The sequence below is a fragment of the Chiloscyllium punctatum genome, chromosome 2 (genome assembly GCF_047496795.1).
Source record: "Chiloscyllium punctatum isolate Juve2018m chromosome 2, sChiPun1.3, whole genome shotgun sequence".
Taxonomy (NCBI): Eukaryota; Metazoa; Chordata; class Chondrichthyes; order Orectolobiformes; family Hemiscylliidae; genus Chiloscyllium; species Chiloscyllium punctatum.
The window spans coordinates 142139330-142155906 of record NC_092740.1 but is presented as its reverse complement, the minus strand read 5'-3'; the positions used below and the strand labels follow the sequence as shown (position 1 = coordinate 142155906).

General features: G+C 43.5%; 1 protein-coding gene across 5 annotated transcripts in view; it reads right to left on the bottom strand.

Moving 5' to 3' along the window:
• The window catches only part of LOC140491054 (CXXC-type zinc finger protein 4-like), a 291006-nt gene extending 275018 nt beyond the window's left edge, over nucleotides 1–15988 (bottom strand). For 2 of the 5 annotated variants that reach the window (XM_072589164.1, XM_072589161.1), the window contains exon 1: nucleotides 14439–15988. In XM_072589164.1, coding sequence (XP_072445265.1) covers nucleotides 14439–15053 — 615 coding nt within the window. In that variant the 5' untranslated portion in view covers nucleotides 15054–15988. Of the gene's footprint in view, nucleotides 1–2252; nucleotides 2394–11773; nucleotides 11820–13081; nucleotides 13472–14438 lie in introns of those variants that run through there. The other 3 variants (XR_011963231.1, XM_072589162.1, XM_072589163.1) reach the window with 3 other exon arrangements.
• Between the last annotated feature and the right edge of the window lie 589 nt (nucleotides 15989–16577).

The window sequence follows — 16577 nt, the reverse complement described above, 5'->3', positions numbered from 1 at the left end:
AGATGGAGTATAAAAGTAGGGACGTCTTGTTACAACTGAGTTTTGTTGGCTATTTGCTTTTGAAGCAGTTCAGAGAAAGTTCATTGAGCTCATTCCCAAATGAGAGAATTATCTTATGAGAAAGTAAGTTTACCAGATTGTGCTTATATATTTTGGAGTTTAAAAGGGTGAGACATAATCTTTTTGAAGCATAGAGGAACCTGTGAGGCTTTGACAGGGTAGATGCTTCCTATCATGAGGGAATCTAGAAATAGGTGATATTTTCAAAGTATTTAGTTTCCTGTTTAAAACAGATGAAAACGAATACCTACCCTGGGACTATTAGTATTTCGAATTCTCAGCTCAACAAGTGGCGCTGTGGGTCCGTGGAATCTCACAGCACTAGGGGCCCAGGTTCGATCCTAACCTCTGGCGACTGTCTGTGTGAAGTTTGCACGTTCCCCCTGTGTCTGTCTGGGTTTCCTCCGGGTTTCTCCCACAATCCAAAGATGTACAAGATAGGTGGATAGGCTTTGGGGAATGCAGGGTTACAGGGACAGGGTAGAGGATGGATCTGTGTGGGACATTCTTCGGAGGGTGAATGTGGACTCAGTCGGCCGAATGGTCTGGTCTCACACTATAAGGATTCTGTACAGTAGAATTTGGGACATTGAACATATTCAAGGCTGAGTCAGACAGATTTTTCATTAACAAGGAGCCTAGGATTACAACGAGCAGACAGGACAGTGGGTTAACTAAGATCTCACTGAATGACACAGAAGATTCAAAGGTAGAGTGACCTATGTTTAAATTTTTTACGTTTCTTACATAATATACTCAGTCCATTTCAAATAAATTCATACTTTTTATGTTTAAATTCACTGGGAAGAATCTGTTTTCCTTGTTCCAGTATTCAGCTCACTGGATATTCAGTTGCCTCCAACTTTCAAGGGATCTGTAAAGCTGACAGCTGAGCTCCCCCACCACCAGGCCATACTAGACGCTCTGCTCCCCAGCTCTGCCACTGCTGTTTATCAGCAACACCTCTATCTTTGGAGCTGTTATATGCCCAGGTAGTCAGGTGGAAAGGGAATCAGCCCAGATTTTTCCAATTATCTGATCTCCGTTAGGGAAAGGAATTAGCCTTCTTTCCAATAACACTGATGGGGAACGGGACCTGGCAGGCAACCAGTTTCCTCAGTCTCTGCAGCTTTTGCTGATCTTGTGCCGAGGACCTGCATGCCCATAGTTTGGAATACATCTGCACAATTCCAGTGCCCACAATACCTTTCTCTCAGCTCCACTCACCCCACCAACCAGCTCCTCTGTATTAGTTACAGCTTCCAACTCTCAATTACTCAAAATGCCTGGCAAGGACCAGAAAGGCAAATGATATCACACAGCCAACGCACATGTCACAGTTCCCAAATGCACAGAACTAATCTCCTGAATGTGAACAGAACCATTTAATTCTATCCGACTTGGGCCTGCCACAATCATTTCAATGGGAGAGTTTAGATGGAATCTTTAACACTTATTCTAAAAAAAACTCAGACACTACGATGTTTATTCCTACATGGCTGCCCCTTCTGACACTCTCTGAGGGATGTTATTCTTACAGTCCATCAGAGACTAACTACCATAAATTACTAATTCCAAACAGACTAAAATCAGTTCTGGAGGAAGGGTCACTGGACTCAAAATGTGAACTCTGATTTCTCTCCACAAATGCTGCCAGATCTGCTGAGCTTTTTCAGCAGTTTCTATTTTTGAGACTAAAATCAGCAAATAAAATTATCTGACCCTCCAAACACCATTTACACACTGAATCATTAGCCTTGATTCATTCCTGGTCACTGCTGCACTCTGATAAACCATTATCAAAGAGGTTCATTTTTTTTGTAAAAAGGAGGCAATACTGGTACAGGAATTAAACAAAAATTACACTAAAACTATTCTGCAAACAAACACGTGTAGTCACATTAAGAGGGTGAAGTTAGTGAGGTTGATGGTTTATGAGAAACAAAATGAGAACCTGTTACAAACATGAGCTCAGCTCCTTTGAATATTTTACTGTCCATCCTTAGATTGTATCACAATGGAAGTGCATCATAAATTGGAATGTCACACACCAGATTTACTCTAAATCAGTAGGTCACAGGTTCAACCCTCTCTTCAAACTTTAGCCATAATTTAAGATGACCAGTCACTATCATACCAAGAAAGCACCACAATGTCAGAGCTGCATCTTGTGAGACATTAAATCAAAGTACCTTCTTCCTGTTCAGGCACAACTTCAAAAGATAAGCGGGAAATTATTCTGTTGTACAACCGAAGAGTTCAAGTGCTTCTTAATGTCATCAAAATCTGATTACTTTTTGAGGGGTTTGCTGTGTGAAAATTATGTGTGCTTCCTACAGAAAGAAGATAACAATACTTCAACAAAACTTCAACAATGTAAAGTGGAACACTGCAAGGTTGTAAAATGCAGGAGTTTTGCTTTCCAAATGTACAGTTGAATGAAAAGGAGAGGTCACAAATGTAGTAAATGCTTTTTTTTAAATTGAAATTTTTATTGGTTTCCCATTCAGGGTTTGCATCAAGAAGCTTTTACTCATGAGCAAGTGAATTACTGCCGGAAATCTACAACGTTATTCTGCGATTAACGGCTGAAAATGGTGTAGGGATGTCCAAGAGTAGTTTGACCCAGTATGGTGTCCTATTCAGGTGACAGGCATATCAGATTTATTAAGAGTCAACAACAGCAACTCATTGTGATAGATTTTAACCCTAACTGCCATTTGGAAAACTGGTAACAGTGAAACATTATCCATTATACATCCCAATTTACACAGCGTACAAGATCATTTTCCTTCCAGCAGTGAAAGTTACAATCTATCATAATGTGTGAGAAAATAGAAGTGTGACCAGCCTCTCTCTGAAGTAATATTCTCTTCTTGTATTTGGTATTAAAACCTGTGCTGTTAAATTATCTTTGTGTCATCTTGAACCCTATCTGCTTCCTCCACTTTATATCACTCCACTCTATATCAATTTCACATCAGTGGTCTCCTCCACACAGCAACAAACCTTATCCAAGTTTTTTGCTGCTTATTTTATACCTTATACATACATGTACACCTTGCAGAACCAATCAGAGAGGTATCCATTGAACAGCTATAACCTTAACCTCTAGTCTTTCCAACTGGATGGGAAATTAATGGGTCAGGTTTTCCAAGAATTGGAAACCACAGTCAGACTGCTCCTACCTTTTCCAATGAGAAACAGCCGGATTTTGAGCAGAAAGTTCCGAACATGGCTCCTTCAGAACTGCAGGACATACCTTAAATCTATCAGGTCCCTCAGAATGTAGGATATCCTGGGGAAGTCAAACTACAAACCCCCTTTTCACAGCGGCAGCTACCTGTTCTGTGATTTAAATATCCACCAGCACAGATAGCCACTCTGTCAGCTCATGTGAAAGGGGAAGATTGTAAGTTAAGGCTGCTAGGCAGGTAGGGTGCCAAATAATAGATCGAGTCTTTTGCTTAGTTTGGGAGGGGTAAGGGTGTTGGATCTGGTCAGATCCCAGGGGAAATTTCTTTCTAGGTGGGAAGGGCTGTCCCAACTCTAGCTGAGATGTGTGGGAGGGTACAGTAGCTGGGAGGGGAGGGTGTGGGAATTCAGTGGGGGGGGGGGGGGTGTCTAACTGCAACAGAACCTCTGAATTTTCCAATTTAAACAGATATGTTATGTTGAGGCTGTACAGGACAGTGGTCTTCTGGAGTACTGCGTCCAGTTATAGGAAGGATAGTATTAAGCTGGAGAGGGTTCAAAAAAGATTTACTAGGATGTTGACAGGAATGGAGGATTTCAGTTATAAGGAGAGGCTGGATAGGTTGGGATATTTCTCCCTGGAGTATAGGAGGTTGAGGGTGACCTTATAGAGGTTTATAAAATCTTGAGGGGCATAGATAAAGTGAATAACAGGTGTCTTTATCCTAGGCTGGGAATTTCAGGACTAAACAATATATTGTAAGGTGAGAGGAGAAAGATTTAAAAAGACATGAGGGGTAATTTTCTTTTTTTTTAAAACACCAAGAGTGGTTCGTGTGTAGGACGAACTTCCAGAGAAAGTGGTAAATGCAGGTACAGTAACATTTAAAATGTATTTTAGACAAATACATGAATAGGAAATGTTTGGAGGGATATGGTCATGCACATGCAGGTGAGACTAGTTTAGTTTGGGATCATAGTCAGCATGGATTGTTGGACCGAAGCATCTGATTCCATGCTCAACTCATTCTATTCATTCAGACGGTTCCAGATGCAGATAAATTGCCCATTGAAATCTCCCATCATTCCTGGCGATTCCCTTGGAATCTGTTTCACTGTGAATTCTGCACAGCCCCAGTGCACAACTCCCACCTATACTGCAGAAATGATCACATGCCATTGGAAAATTGGGGCCGAAATTTCTTCCAAACCTTCCAACAGGTTGTTTCTTTTCTTGTCCACATCTGGAAAACATCAATCATCTCTAAACATTGACAGCTCCAATTTTGCTAGTCTCCATCCAAAATCACTTATCACTTCATTACCTCCTTTGACCACAAGTACAACACTCACATCTTGATCACTGAAAGGTTTCCAGGGAGACAGGTTTTCTTGTATTCACAAAATGTAGCTCTTCCCTCTGCAAAAATGCCAACTGTCCTCCCAAGACTTGAATGCCCCTGCATAATACTTCTGTCCCTCTCAGTATTAAATGAGACACGAGAAAAACATTTTCTACCCAGGTTTTTTCTCTTCTTTCCATTTTTCAATTTTGGTCAGTACTTTTCCAAACTTTGCCCATTTATTCCGTCTTGTCTCCCAATGTCTCCTCTACACCCACAATCTTCTGGTTCAACCATTACAAAGCAATCCAAAAGGAAATGTATTTTCAAAGAAGAAACCTAGGTAGGAATTTGTAAAAGAAGAATATTAATAGGCTATGAGGAGATTGGGATTATTTTACCAGGATGTTGCCTGGTAGGGAGGGAAGGTCTTATGAGGAAAGGCTGAGGGACTTGAGGCTGTTTTCGTTGGAGAGAAGAAGGTTGAGAGGTGACTTAATAGAGGCACATTAGATAATCAGAGGGTCAGATAGGGTGGACAGGGAGAGCCTTTTTCCAAGTATGGTGACAGCGAGCACGAGGGGGAATAGCTTTAAGTTGAGGGGTGATAGATATAAGACAGATGTCAGAGGTAGTTTCTTTACTCAGAAAGTAGTAAGGGTATGGAATGCTTTGCCTGCAACGATAGTAGATTCGCCCAAGTGTAAATGCATTTAAGTTGTCATTGGACAGGCATATAGATGTACATGGAATAGTATAGGTTAAGTGGGCTTCAGGTTGGTATGACAGGTCGGCGCAACATCGAGGGCCGAAGGGCCTGTACTGCGCTGTAATGTTCTATGTTCTGTATTTATAGGCTTGAGAAAAATATTGGTACAGAATAAACAGCCAACCATCCTCAAATATCATTTGGCCCTATTTTTTAAAAAATAAATTTTCATTTTTGCAGTGCCTTTTGTACGCTCCCAAAGTACTTTACAGCCAATGAAGTGATTTTAGAAGTGCCATCACTTTTGTAAAGTAGGAAACCGAGCAGCTAATTTACACACAGAGGGTGGCACTTTATGTCTCCTTGGTGGCAGGTTTGGAGCTGGGAAGGATATTTAATCAGGTGGGATGGTGATGGGTTTGAACCCTGACTCATTCACACTTCCAACCCAATCAGGCCCACGCTGGGACAGCTTTGCGTCCCTGCTGTCAATTGAAGCCTTCAAGTTGAATTACGGACCTCACCCTAGTTCTGCTGCTGACACTAAAACAGCGGCAGACAGGAGGCAGTGGCCTAGGGGCATAATCGCTAGACTATTAATGCAGAAACTCAACTAACGTTCTGAGGACCTGGGTTCAAATCTCCATCACGGCAGATGTTGGAATTTGATTGTGATTTTAAAAATCTGGAATTAAGAATCTACTGATGCCCATGAAGCCATTGCCGATTGTAGGAAAAATGAAAACAGCAGTGGGACTGTCACTACACAAGTGGCATGACGTGCAATCTACTGCAGGTTGCTGTTGGTATTCCATGGAGGGGAATGTCCCTTGTTCATAGGGACTCCATGCTTGAGGAGCCGCTGTCTATCAAACAGATGGGATGGTGCTAAGAGCCATTCCTCCTGCCCTTATTACTACCCCATCAACTCAACTCTCCCTGCCCCATGACTCCCACCAGAAGAAACCCCGCCCATGTTTACTCTGCCGAGTCCAGGGATTGAGCAGAGATCTGGGACTTGAGTCTTTCCTGCAGCCACTTCCCCAGCAGCGCAGCTCAACAAAAGAGGTGCTCGTCCCTGATTGATTGGCAGCTCTCTGGAGGGATGACATCCATTCCCAGGCTCCTTGATCACTGGGAAACACCCAGTGACCCCTCAGCTGTTTAAATGACACCGTTGGAAGCAAGCAAATCAGACCTCCTGCTGGGTCCTCAATGGTTGCTCAGTGGTTAGCTCTGCTTCCTCAAGCACCAGGGACCCGGGTTCGATTCCGGCCTCTGGCGACCGTCTGTGTGGAGTTTGCACAATTTCCGTGTCTGCGTAGATTTCTTCCGGGTGCTCTGGTTTCCTCCCACAGTCCAATGGTATACAGGTTAGGTGGACTGGCCATGCTAAATTGCCCATGGTGTTCACGGATGTGTAGTTTAGATGCATTAGTCAGGGGGAAATGTAGAGCAATAGGGTAGGGGAATAAGTCTGGGTGGGTTACTCTTCGAAGGGTTGGTGTGGACTTGTTGGGCCAAATGGCCTGTTTCCATATTGTAGGGATTCTATGATAAGACCTTGGTCACCTCCAGAAAATTCTTCCCAGAGTTCCCATAAACAGTAATGTGATAATGACCATCACAATTTTTAAAATCTTCACTGAAGGAGGAATATGGACCAGAAGGGTCTGCTCTTCTTTAGTGCAGAAGATCTTCTACTTCCATCTGAGATGGCAAAAGGGACTTTAGTTTAATGTCTCATCTGATAAACGCCACCTCTGACAAGACAGCAATATTGTACTGGAGTATCTTGCTTTCTGTGTTCAGGTTTTGGTCTGGGACTTTGAATGCACAGCCTCAGAGATCAGGGTGCTATCAATTGAGCAGCTGGTCGAAAGTGAGATCTGCAGATGCTGGAGATCAGAGTCGAGAGTGTGTTGCTGGAAAGACACAGCAGGTCAGGCAATATCAGAGGAGCAGGAAAATTGACATTTCAGGCAAAAGCCCTTTAGCAGGACAGCATTAATTATATATGTGACATTCCTGATGAAGGGCTTTTGCCTGAAACATCAATTCTCCTGTTCCTCGGATGCTGCCTGACCTGCTGTGCTTTTCAGCAGCACACTCTCAACTCTGATCTCCAGCATCTGCAGTCCTCACTTTCGACCAGCCGCTCAATTGATAGCACCCTGATCTCTGAGGCTGTGCGTTCCAAGTCCCAGACCAAAACCTGAACACAGAAAGCAACATACTCGATTTTCCTGCTCCCCGGATGCTGCCTGACCTGCTGTGCTTTCCCAGCACCACATTCTTGACTGCTATTAATTGAGCCACAGTTGATAGTAATCAACGCCACATTGATTATGTAAAGCTGAGAGTTCATTCCACTAAACAGAAAAAATGCTCATGATATTTCTTTGTCCTATTGAACATCCACAGTCAACTTCCTGGGTCAAAAGATTTGAAAAATATTCCTGGAAGAGGAATAATACAAAATTTAAAATTGCTTTGTAAAGATTTGAAGATATATGACTCTTGATTTAAGGATATTCTTTCCTCAAAAAATGCATTCATTAGAGTTGGCTTTAATTGTAAAATAAAGTAGTCAAGCATCCCTGCAGTCTGCAAAATGAAGATTTGTCAATCGGTACTATTTTCTATTACATGACACTCTCATTCATCAAAGGATTTTTTTTCCCTATAACATGATCTGTGCTCAAACTGTGCAACATATTGGCAGGAAGAGAAGTTAAAGAGTGATTGATGGATGCTAGTTTACATTGGAAACTCTAGTTCAGTTGAAGCAGAAGATGCAGTTGGTTGTGAGAGAGTGGCAAAACCTCAAATGGTGCAATTGGAAGAGGGCACTGTTGGTATGATCAACAAGTTTGCAGATGACACGAAGATTGGTGGAGTAGCAGAAAGCATAATGGACTGTCAGAGAATACAGGAGGATATAGATAGACTGGAGAGTTGGGCGGAAAGTGGCAGATGGTTTTCAATCCAGACAAATGTGAGGTAATGCATTTAGGCAAGATCGATTCTAGAACGAATTATACAATGAACGGAGGAGCCTTGGGAAAAGTTGATGGGCAGAGAGATCTGGGACTACAGGTCCATTGTACCCTGAAGGTTGCTGCACAGGTGGATAGAGTGGTCAAGAAGGCATATAGTATGCTTGCCTTTATTGAACAGGGTATTGAGTGTAAGAGCTGGCAAGTCATGTTAACATTGTACAAGACATTGGTTCGGCCGCATTTAGAATACTGTGTACCGTTCTGGTCGCCACATTACCAAAAGGGTGTGGACACTCTGGGGAGGGTGCAGAGAAGGTTTATGAGGATGTTGTCTGGTATGGAAGATGCTAGCTATGAAGAGAGGTTGAGTAGGTTAGGGGTATTTTCATTAGAAAAAAGGAGATTGAAGGGGGACCTGATTGAGGTTTACAAAATCATGAACGGTATAGACAGGATGGATAGAAAGGCTTATGCCCAAAACGTCAATTCTCCTGCTCCTCGGATGCTGCCTGGCCTGCTGTGTTTTTCCAGCACCACATTTGTCAACTCTGGTCTCCAGCATCTGCAGTCCTCATTTTCTCCAGGGTGGATAAAGACAAGCTTTTTCCCAGAGTGAAGGATTCAATGACGAGAGGTCACGCTTTCAAGGTGAGAGGTGGAAAGTTTAAGGGGGATACACACAGCAAGTACTTCACACAGAGGGTGGTGGGCGTTTGGAACATGTTGCCAGCAGAGGTGGTAGAGGCAGGCATGGTATATTCACTTAAGATGTGTCTGGACAGATGCATGAGTAGGTGGGGAGCAGAGGGATACAGATGCTTAGGAATTGACCAACAGGTTTAGACAGTACATTTGGATCAGCTCAGGCTTGGAGGGCCAAAGGCCCTGTTCCTGGGCTGTGAATTTTCTTTGTTCTTTATATATCACAAAATCTCAAGTGTCAAATGAGTTGGCTGAATTATGCTTTCAAAGTTAGCTAGTTATATCTATTTGTGAACATTTTTTGGCAAATTTACAGAAGGAAATAGATTAAACATAAAAGATGTTTGCACCAAGTATGCTGTATGGCTTGACATTGGCAAAAGGCTACAAGTGGACACATGTTTGACATGCATGTCTTATATTACAGTTCTGCACTGTGATAATGTTGCAAATGCAAATTCTATAATCTGAGGCTGATTTTATAAAGGTCCACCCACAGCATAGATTCTTCCGCAACACAGAAGAGAAAAATTCTTCATCCATCCACTTTAACAGAAGCAGACCGGTGAAAAGCGCGTCTGCAATTTGACTGATGCACACTCCCCAGCAGGTGTGACATTTCACCAGGAGCACAATTCTGTACCATTGGCCCCTTGGATGAGGTTATTGGCCTGCTGCACACTCAAGGACATGTCATTCCAACTTCACAACTACATCGCAGGTTGACTCCTAATTTGGAAATTTCCCACTCAAAGAGAGGCAGGAGAAAAGAGGATAAAGTATTTGTTTTTAAGATTTGGAGATGCCGGTGTTGGATTGGGATGTACAAAGTTAAAAATCACATAACACCAGGTTATAGTCCAACAGGTTTAATTGGAAGCACACTAGCTTTCGGAGCGACGCTCCTTCATCAGGTGGTAGTGTGCTTCCAACTAAACCTGTTGGACTATAACCTGGTGTTGTGTGATTTTTAACGTTGTTTTTAAGAGTGTGGGAGAGGAGATTGGGGGTGTGGGGTAAGATCAGCATTGTGAAGATTTTGTATTGCAGCTGCTAAATAAGCGTGGATGAGTAAAAAGGTAACACAGGTTAATGTAACAGACTCGGAATCGAGGTGGGAGAATGAACAATGATGACTGAGACTTGACAGAAAAGGTGAGACACTGAATGAAATGGAGAATGATGGCTAGGGGAGGGGGCTGTGGGCAGGGGAGCTGGCATTGCAAAGGCTAAAAAGCTGAAGGTTCTGCCAGCAACTGTAGATTGGACATGAGGGGTGAATGTTCTGTGCTGGGACCAGTAGGCAGACGAGGAATTAGAAGGATAGAGGAATTAGCAGACACAGTTTGAGGTCAGCCCAAAGAGTGATTTGAAAATTTTAAATTTAAATCGAGAAATCAGAGAACATCCACTACCACCCACAACACCACCTGCTTCAAATGACAGTGAATATCAGGTATTCTAATAAGACTACACAGTTAAAGGTGACCAGCTCTCCCACTGTGTAGGACTGAATGTGTCCATATAGAGGCCTGTCCACATTGACCCACAATTACAGTCCCAACTTAGAATCGGTGTTCAAGTTAACGAGGCAGCAATACTGACCTCAAGATGACTCATATTCAACTCCCCCAACCACCTCCTCTAAGATCTACTCATCATTCACCCAATGTCCTATCCATTCCAAAGATGAATTTCCAGCGCTCTGAGTTTGACCAAAGCTTCTCATGTGAAGCTGTGTCAAAACCAACCGTCTAAGTGTAGGAACTTCATGCCATTGTGTTTAATCAACATCAACTTATGTTGTCACGTCTGTAAAAAGGTTTATTTTTTCATTTATTCATGGGATGTGCCTGTCTCAAGGATAGGCCAGCATTATTGCCCACTCCTAACTGCTCAGAATGCAGTTAAGTGCCAACCATGTTGCTGTGGGTCTGGAGTCATATGTCAGTTAGACCAGGTGAGGATGGCAGTTTCCTTCCCAAAAGGACATTGGTGACCCAGATGGGTTTTTCCTAATAATCAGCAATGGCTTCATGGACATTGTTTATGCTTATTGAGTGCAAATTTCATCATCTGCCATGTCAGGATTTGAACCTAAAACATTACCTTGGTCTTTGGATTATTAGCCTACCATAGGCTATTGCCTCATTGAGAAAGATTATTTGTCAGAATATTGCTGTTTGAATCAAAGTTGACTGTTGTTCACTTAATAATTACCTATAGCACAAGAACCAAGCTCACAACTAATAACTGAGTTAATTATTCTACCCAGGACTCAAGACTAATGCGTTAACCAGTCTGTCTGTTTTCGCCTTCTTGTTTTCAATAGGAGTACAATGTTAACTTTGGTATTTTTCCAGCTGGTCTTGTCTGAATTCTGAAGGTTGGAGTGGGGGAATTAGCTTAAATGATGGAGCACTCACTTCACATGCGAGAGGTAGTAACATGGATACCCACATTCTTAAGTATGACAAGAGATAGGAGATTCTTGATTAGTAAGGGATCAAGGGTTATGGGAGAAGATAGGAGAATGGTGGAGCAGACTCGATGGGCTGAGTGACCTAATTTCTGTTTCTATATCTCATAGTCTTAAGGCCTGGTGGTTTGGAAAGGGGTTGTTGCCTCATTGGTGGGCAAATCCTAAGCCAAACACTGAAACCTGTCTTTATGGTTCATCTATGTGCATGAGATTCTTTGATACATATCCCACAGGACCCAATAATAAAAGTAATCTGAACAAATGACTGTTTCCAATCTACCAGTTGTCATCTCCAACAGCATTCAAAGTTCTCCAATGCAGTCGATCTGAAACACATCAATTTTGAAGAAGAGTCTTTGGATTCATAAAAATTAACTGTTTTTCTCTCTTCACAGGTGATGCCAGAACTACTGAGTTTCTCCAGCATTTGTCCTTATTGCAGATTTCCAGCATCCTCAATATTTCGAAAGATAGCACTATACATGAAGTCATACAAAGTACATATGGAGTTAAGCCCCAAATGTTAAGCAATCAGCCTACATTTTGCAAGAATACAGACAGCAGCTAAAAACATTGTCCACCGCCAACATATTTCGGAAAGATGTGAGCGTATTGTCCCAGTTTTCCAGTCATTGAATTGAAGGGACCCCTAACTGCTGGTAAATTAGACCATAGTATCCCCGTCAGATGCTAAATCAACTTGTTTCCAATAGACAAGTCTCTACCACTTGCAACATAGGATGGATTACAGCTGATGTATGAACCAGCCACATTTTCTCACAGTCAATACTGTCAACATCAACCATGGACCAGGAATGGTCGATTGTTTCTCTTGGTATGTACCATGGAGACTCTCAGACAAACTTAAATACACCTACACATTAAACCGCTGTTGCTGATATTGTTATGAAGATGTGGGTATACTGTACCTTTAAGAAAGTTAAAAGCTAGCAGAACTACCTGAAAGCACCAATTGTTCTGAACAAGATGTAATGTAACTTTTTCATCCAATAGCTAAGGTAGCTTGTTGCCTAGAAATAACAATACAGATTTGAATTAGGCCTATCAGTTTAAATTATGCCCCAAAAAAGTACCAAATTCCATTCAAGTTGAATTGAGTATATTGACAATCTTAAAAGCCAATGACATACCCCCGAAGCATCAGATTGTAAGATGGGGAAAATTGAACAGTTGGGTGGAGAACTGCCAAGCCAATGACATCTGCAAACTGACTGAAGAATAGCTGTCTTAAAGGTACCTTTATCATTCAGTAACCTGTGAATCCGAAATCCCTAAGAAGAAAAGAAGATTCTACGTCTGGCTGGCTTTTGAAAAGTTGAATTTTGGTAAATCTTAATCAGGGGCTTTATCAGACTAGTATTGTGGAAGGGTAAGGTAAAAGATAAGTTAAAGAAAGGAGTTGTAAATAGTTTAGTTAATTATTCTCTGCTATACTTTAAGAAATAAAGTTGTTAATTTTTACTTTAACTAGTTCTTGGCCTCTCAAACTTTTCCATCTTCATAATAATATTAACAAGCTACTGTGTTCAGATTCAGTGTTTATTTACCAAACAGACAACAGCACCTTTCCAAATCTCCATGGCTAAAGGGATTCAAACAGGACAATCTAGTGAGCAACAAAAGTTAGCACTGTGTGTAGGCTGTAATCAAGAATGTTCACCCAGAGTCTCAATGCAGCACTGCCTGTCTTCAGCCAGACTGAATATATGACAGAGTCCAGATAGAATGCTGGTTGTGTGGTGTCTAGTTATGTCCACCATTTCCTAGTCTTCTGTGCACACCTGTACTCCAGTGACTAGATCAATGCCAGTAAGCAGAGACCAAATTTAAACATGAATTGCCAAAGACTGAAAGGTGGACTCCTGGGGTTAAGTCAGAAGGCACTTTGAAGAGGGCTGTACCATTAAATTGTTACTCAGTTGAGTTGTTTCAGTCAGCTCTCCAATTACAGCACATCCTGGGAAAAGCACAATGAACACACAACAGTTTAGATTCTCGATTGCATGGACTGATGCAACATGTATCACCCTGATCAATCCAAATCATTACAAGATGTGAATGAATGGTAAAGAATGAGCCCCTTCCCAATCTAAAATACAACAAAAAACTATGGATGCTGGAGATCTGAAACAAATCAAAAGAACAGGAAGCGCTAGAGAAACTCGGCAGGTCTGGCAACATCTAGTGAGAAAGAAGAACAGAGTTAACATTACAGGTTATAAACACAAAATGCTGGAGAAACTCAGCAGGTCTGGCAGCATATGCAGACAGAGAAACAAAAGTGATTATTTCGAGTCCACTATCAGAACTCCAGCTCACTTTCGCACTATGTAAATGGCATTAGTCTGGTATCTGGTGATTCAGTCATGGGTATCCAGGGGGCTGAGTACACACCCTTAGGGGGGCTCCAATGTTGAGTGTTAGTGAGGAAGTAATGAGCATTTGGCAAGAGAGAAAAGCAAAGTTAACATTACAGGTTACAAACACAGAAAGTGCTGGAGAAACTCTGCAGGTCTGGCAGGATCCATGTGATGGTCAGCTGGAGTTCTGATAGAGTCATAGTGGACTTGAAATGATCACTCTTGTTTCTCTGCCGGCAGATGCTGCCAGACCTGCTGAGTTTCTCCAGCACTTTCTGCGTTTGTAACCTGTAATGTTAACTCTGTTTCTCTCTTTCTGTACAGATGTTACCAGACCTGCTGAGTTTCTCCAGCACTTTCTGCGTTTGTAACCTGTAATGTTAACTCTGTTTCTCCTTGTAAGATGCTGCCAGACCTAGAGTTTCTCCAGCACTTTGTGCTTATAAACTGTAATGTTAACTCTGTTTCTCTCTGTAAAGATGCTGCCAGACCTGCTGAGTTTTTTTGTGCAGCCCTTAGCTGTCTCTGTTTACCCTTGCCTTCCCTCTCTCGGTTGTGATGTACCTCTGGTGAAGAGCCTGGTTTTTTCTTCAGTTCCTCGCATTTCCGCAGCTTGCAGATCTGGTGCCCGGTTTTGCGGTTCCGGCAGCTGCTGCACTCTCCGCAGTTGATGAGCCTCCTGCAGGGCGAGCAGAGCCCGCACCGTTTCCTCTTCCTCTTGGCCGGCGCTGGCCCCGGAGCCGCACCGGGACCCGGGGGAGCGAGCAGAGTGCAGTCGGGCAGGCTGGCGGTCACAGCCGCCAGAGCCGCGGGCGAGTGCAGGGGGCCGGTCATGATGATGATGCCGGGGGGCAGGGAGAGAGCTCCCAGGGGGGCGGGGAAAGCGGCGTCCTCCAGCCGCAGCCTCTCGCCCGAGGTTCGCCCGGCCGGGGGGCGCTGCGCCGGCTCGCTCTGCAGAGCGGGGCCGCTGCTCGGGGTGCACATCGCGGCCGCTCGCCTGTCCCGGGGCCGCTCGCTCTCGGGCTTGCAGCGGGACCCTCCCAGTCTGCTGCTGGCGGAGCCTGGCGCCTCCCCTTCTCTCAAGGCTCGGATGCAACGCTCATCCTCGGGCTCAGCATCCAGCAGCACCACGCTCGCCTCCTCTTTCCCAATGCAGGCACCGGCTCCTCCATCAGACATCGCTCACAGTCTCTCTGAAACAGCAGCAGACACCGAGATCTCGGGCAAGTTTCCCTCTTCACTGCCCCCCTCTCTCTCTCTCACACACACACTCTCATCGTCTGTGCATCTTTTTGTTTTAAATGCATATTTCTTCCACCTCCTCTGCTTTGTTATTTTCTTTTTTTTGAACAGGGGAGAGAGCTTAGCAGCAAGCTGCTCCGGTGAAGCCAGGAGGAAAATTAAACACGCCGAGAGGCAGGTCAAGGGCTGGGGAAAATTCAAGGCAGATCGAGTTGTCACTGTAGGGTTTTTTTTTGCAGTGAGTTTTCTGATCCAGGAGTTCTAGGGTTTCAGCACCTTTTTTTTCCCCTCAAAGGTGCTCAGGATGAGACTGTGGTGGGCAAACTGGCGAAGTTTTAAGGGGGTCTTTGGTGGAAACCTCGAACCATTCAGTGGCACAGCCTCCAACCTCCAGCACAAGCAAGTATGAAGACCCAGAGCTCACATTTGCTTGTGCAAGGACCGAGCGCTTTCTGGTTTAAACGGGGAAGCATCGCAGCAGAGGAAGGTTTCAGCTCCACTCCCGCTCTTAATCCAGAGAGACACACACTGGGGAAGCTGAAATCATTCCTTTGCAGCTATTTCTTTTTGCTGATGGCTATAGTTCTCTGTCGCTTGATTTAGGATTTAACTACCATTACCGATCGGGCCCATTTCGTCTGGGATTATTTTCGAGTTGAAAGCCATCACCTTAAATTACAATTCAGTTAAATCCACAGGAAACACACAGTGAGAAATGGCTGGTTAGGTTGTGATAATTGAGTCAAGTAATCCACTGGTTGCATCTCAGTCCATATTCAAGGAGGGAAGGAGCTTAAACTGGAAAACGCAGTTCTAAATCAATTGTTGCACCCCCAACATGGAGATTCAGAGACGGTTTGACATCCGTTCCGAACTGGAACAGAGGCTCACTATGGAGAAGTTTGAATTCCAAACAGTTAGAATGACACACTGCTTCTCAAGTCTTTTTTTGAGATGTGCGTATCCCTGGATGGGCCAGTATTTATTGCCCATTTCCGGTTGCCTTCAAGAAGGTCACGGTGGTGAGCTGCCTTCTTAAACCACTGTAGGGATACAATGCCTTTAGGGAGGGTGTTCTGGGGTTTTCAGTGAAGGGACAGCGACCTATTTCCAAGACGGGAGTTGAGTGGTTGAGAGGGGAGCTTGAAGGTAATCGTGTTCCCATGTATCTGCTGCCCATTTTCTCCACGATGGAAGCGGCCATGGGTTTGGAAGATACTGTCTAAGCATTTGGCGAGTTCCTACAGTTCATGTTTTCTATGGTACACCCAGCTGGTATAGATGGTGGAGGAACTGAATGTTTGTAGATAGGGTATCAATCAAACAGGCTGTTTTGTCCTGGATGGTGTCAAGGTCCTTGAGTGTTGAGATGCACCCACCCAGGCAAATAGGGAGTATTTCATCATGGTCCTGACCTGTGCCTTGTAGATGATAAACATGCAATTAAGAGACAGGAGATGA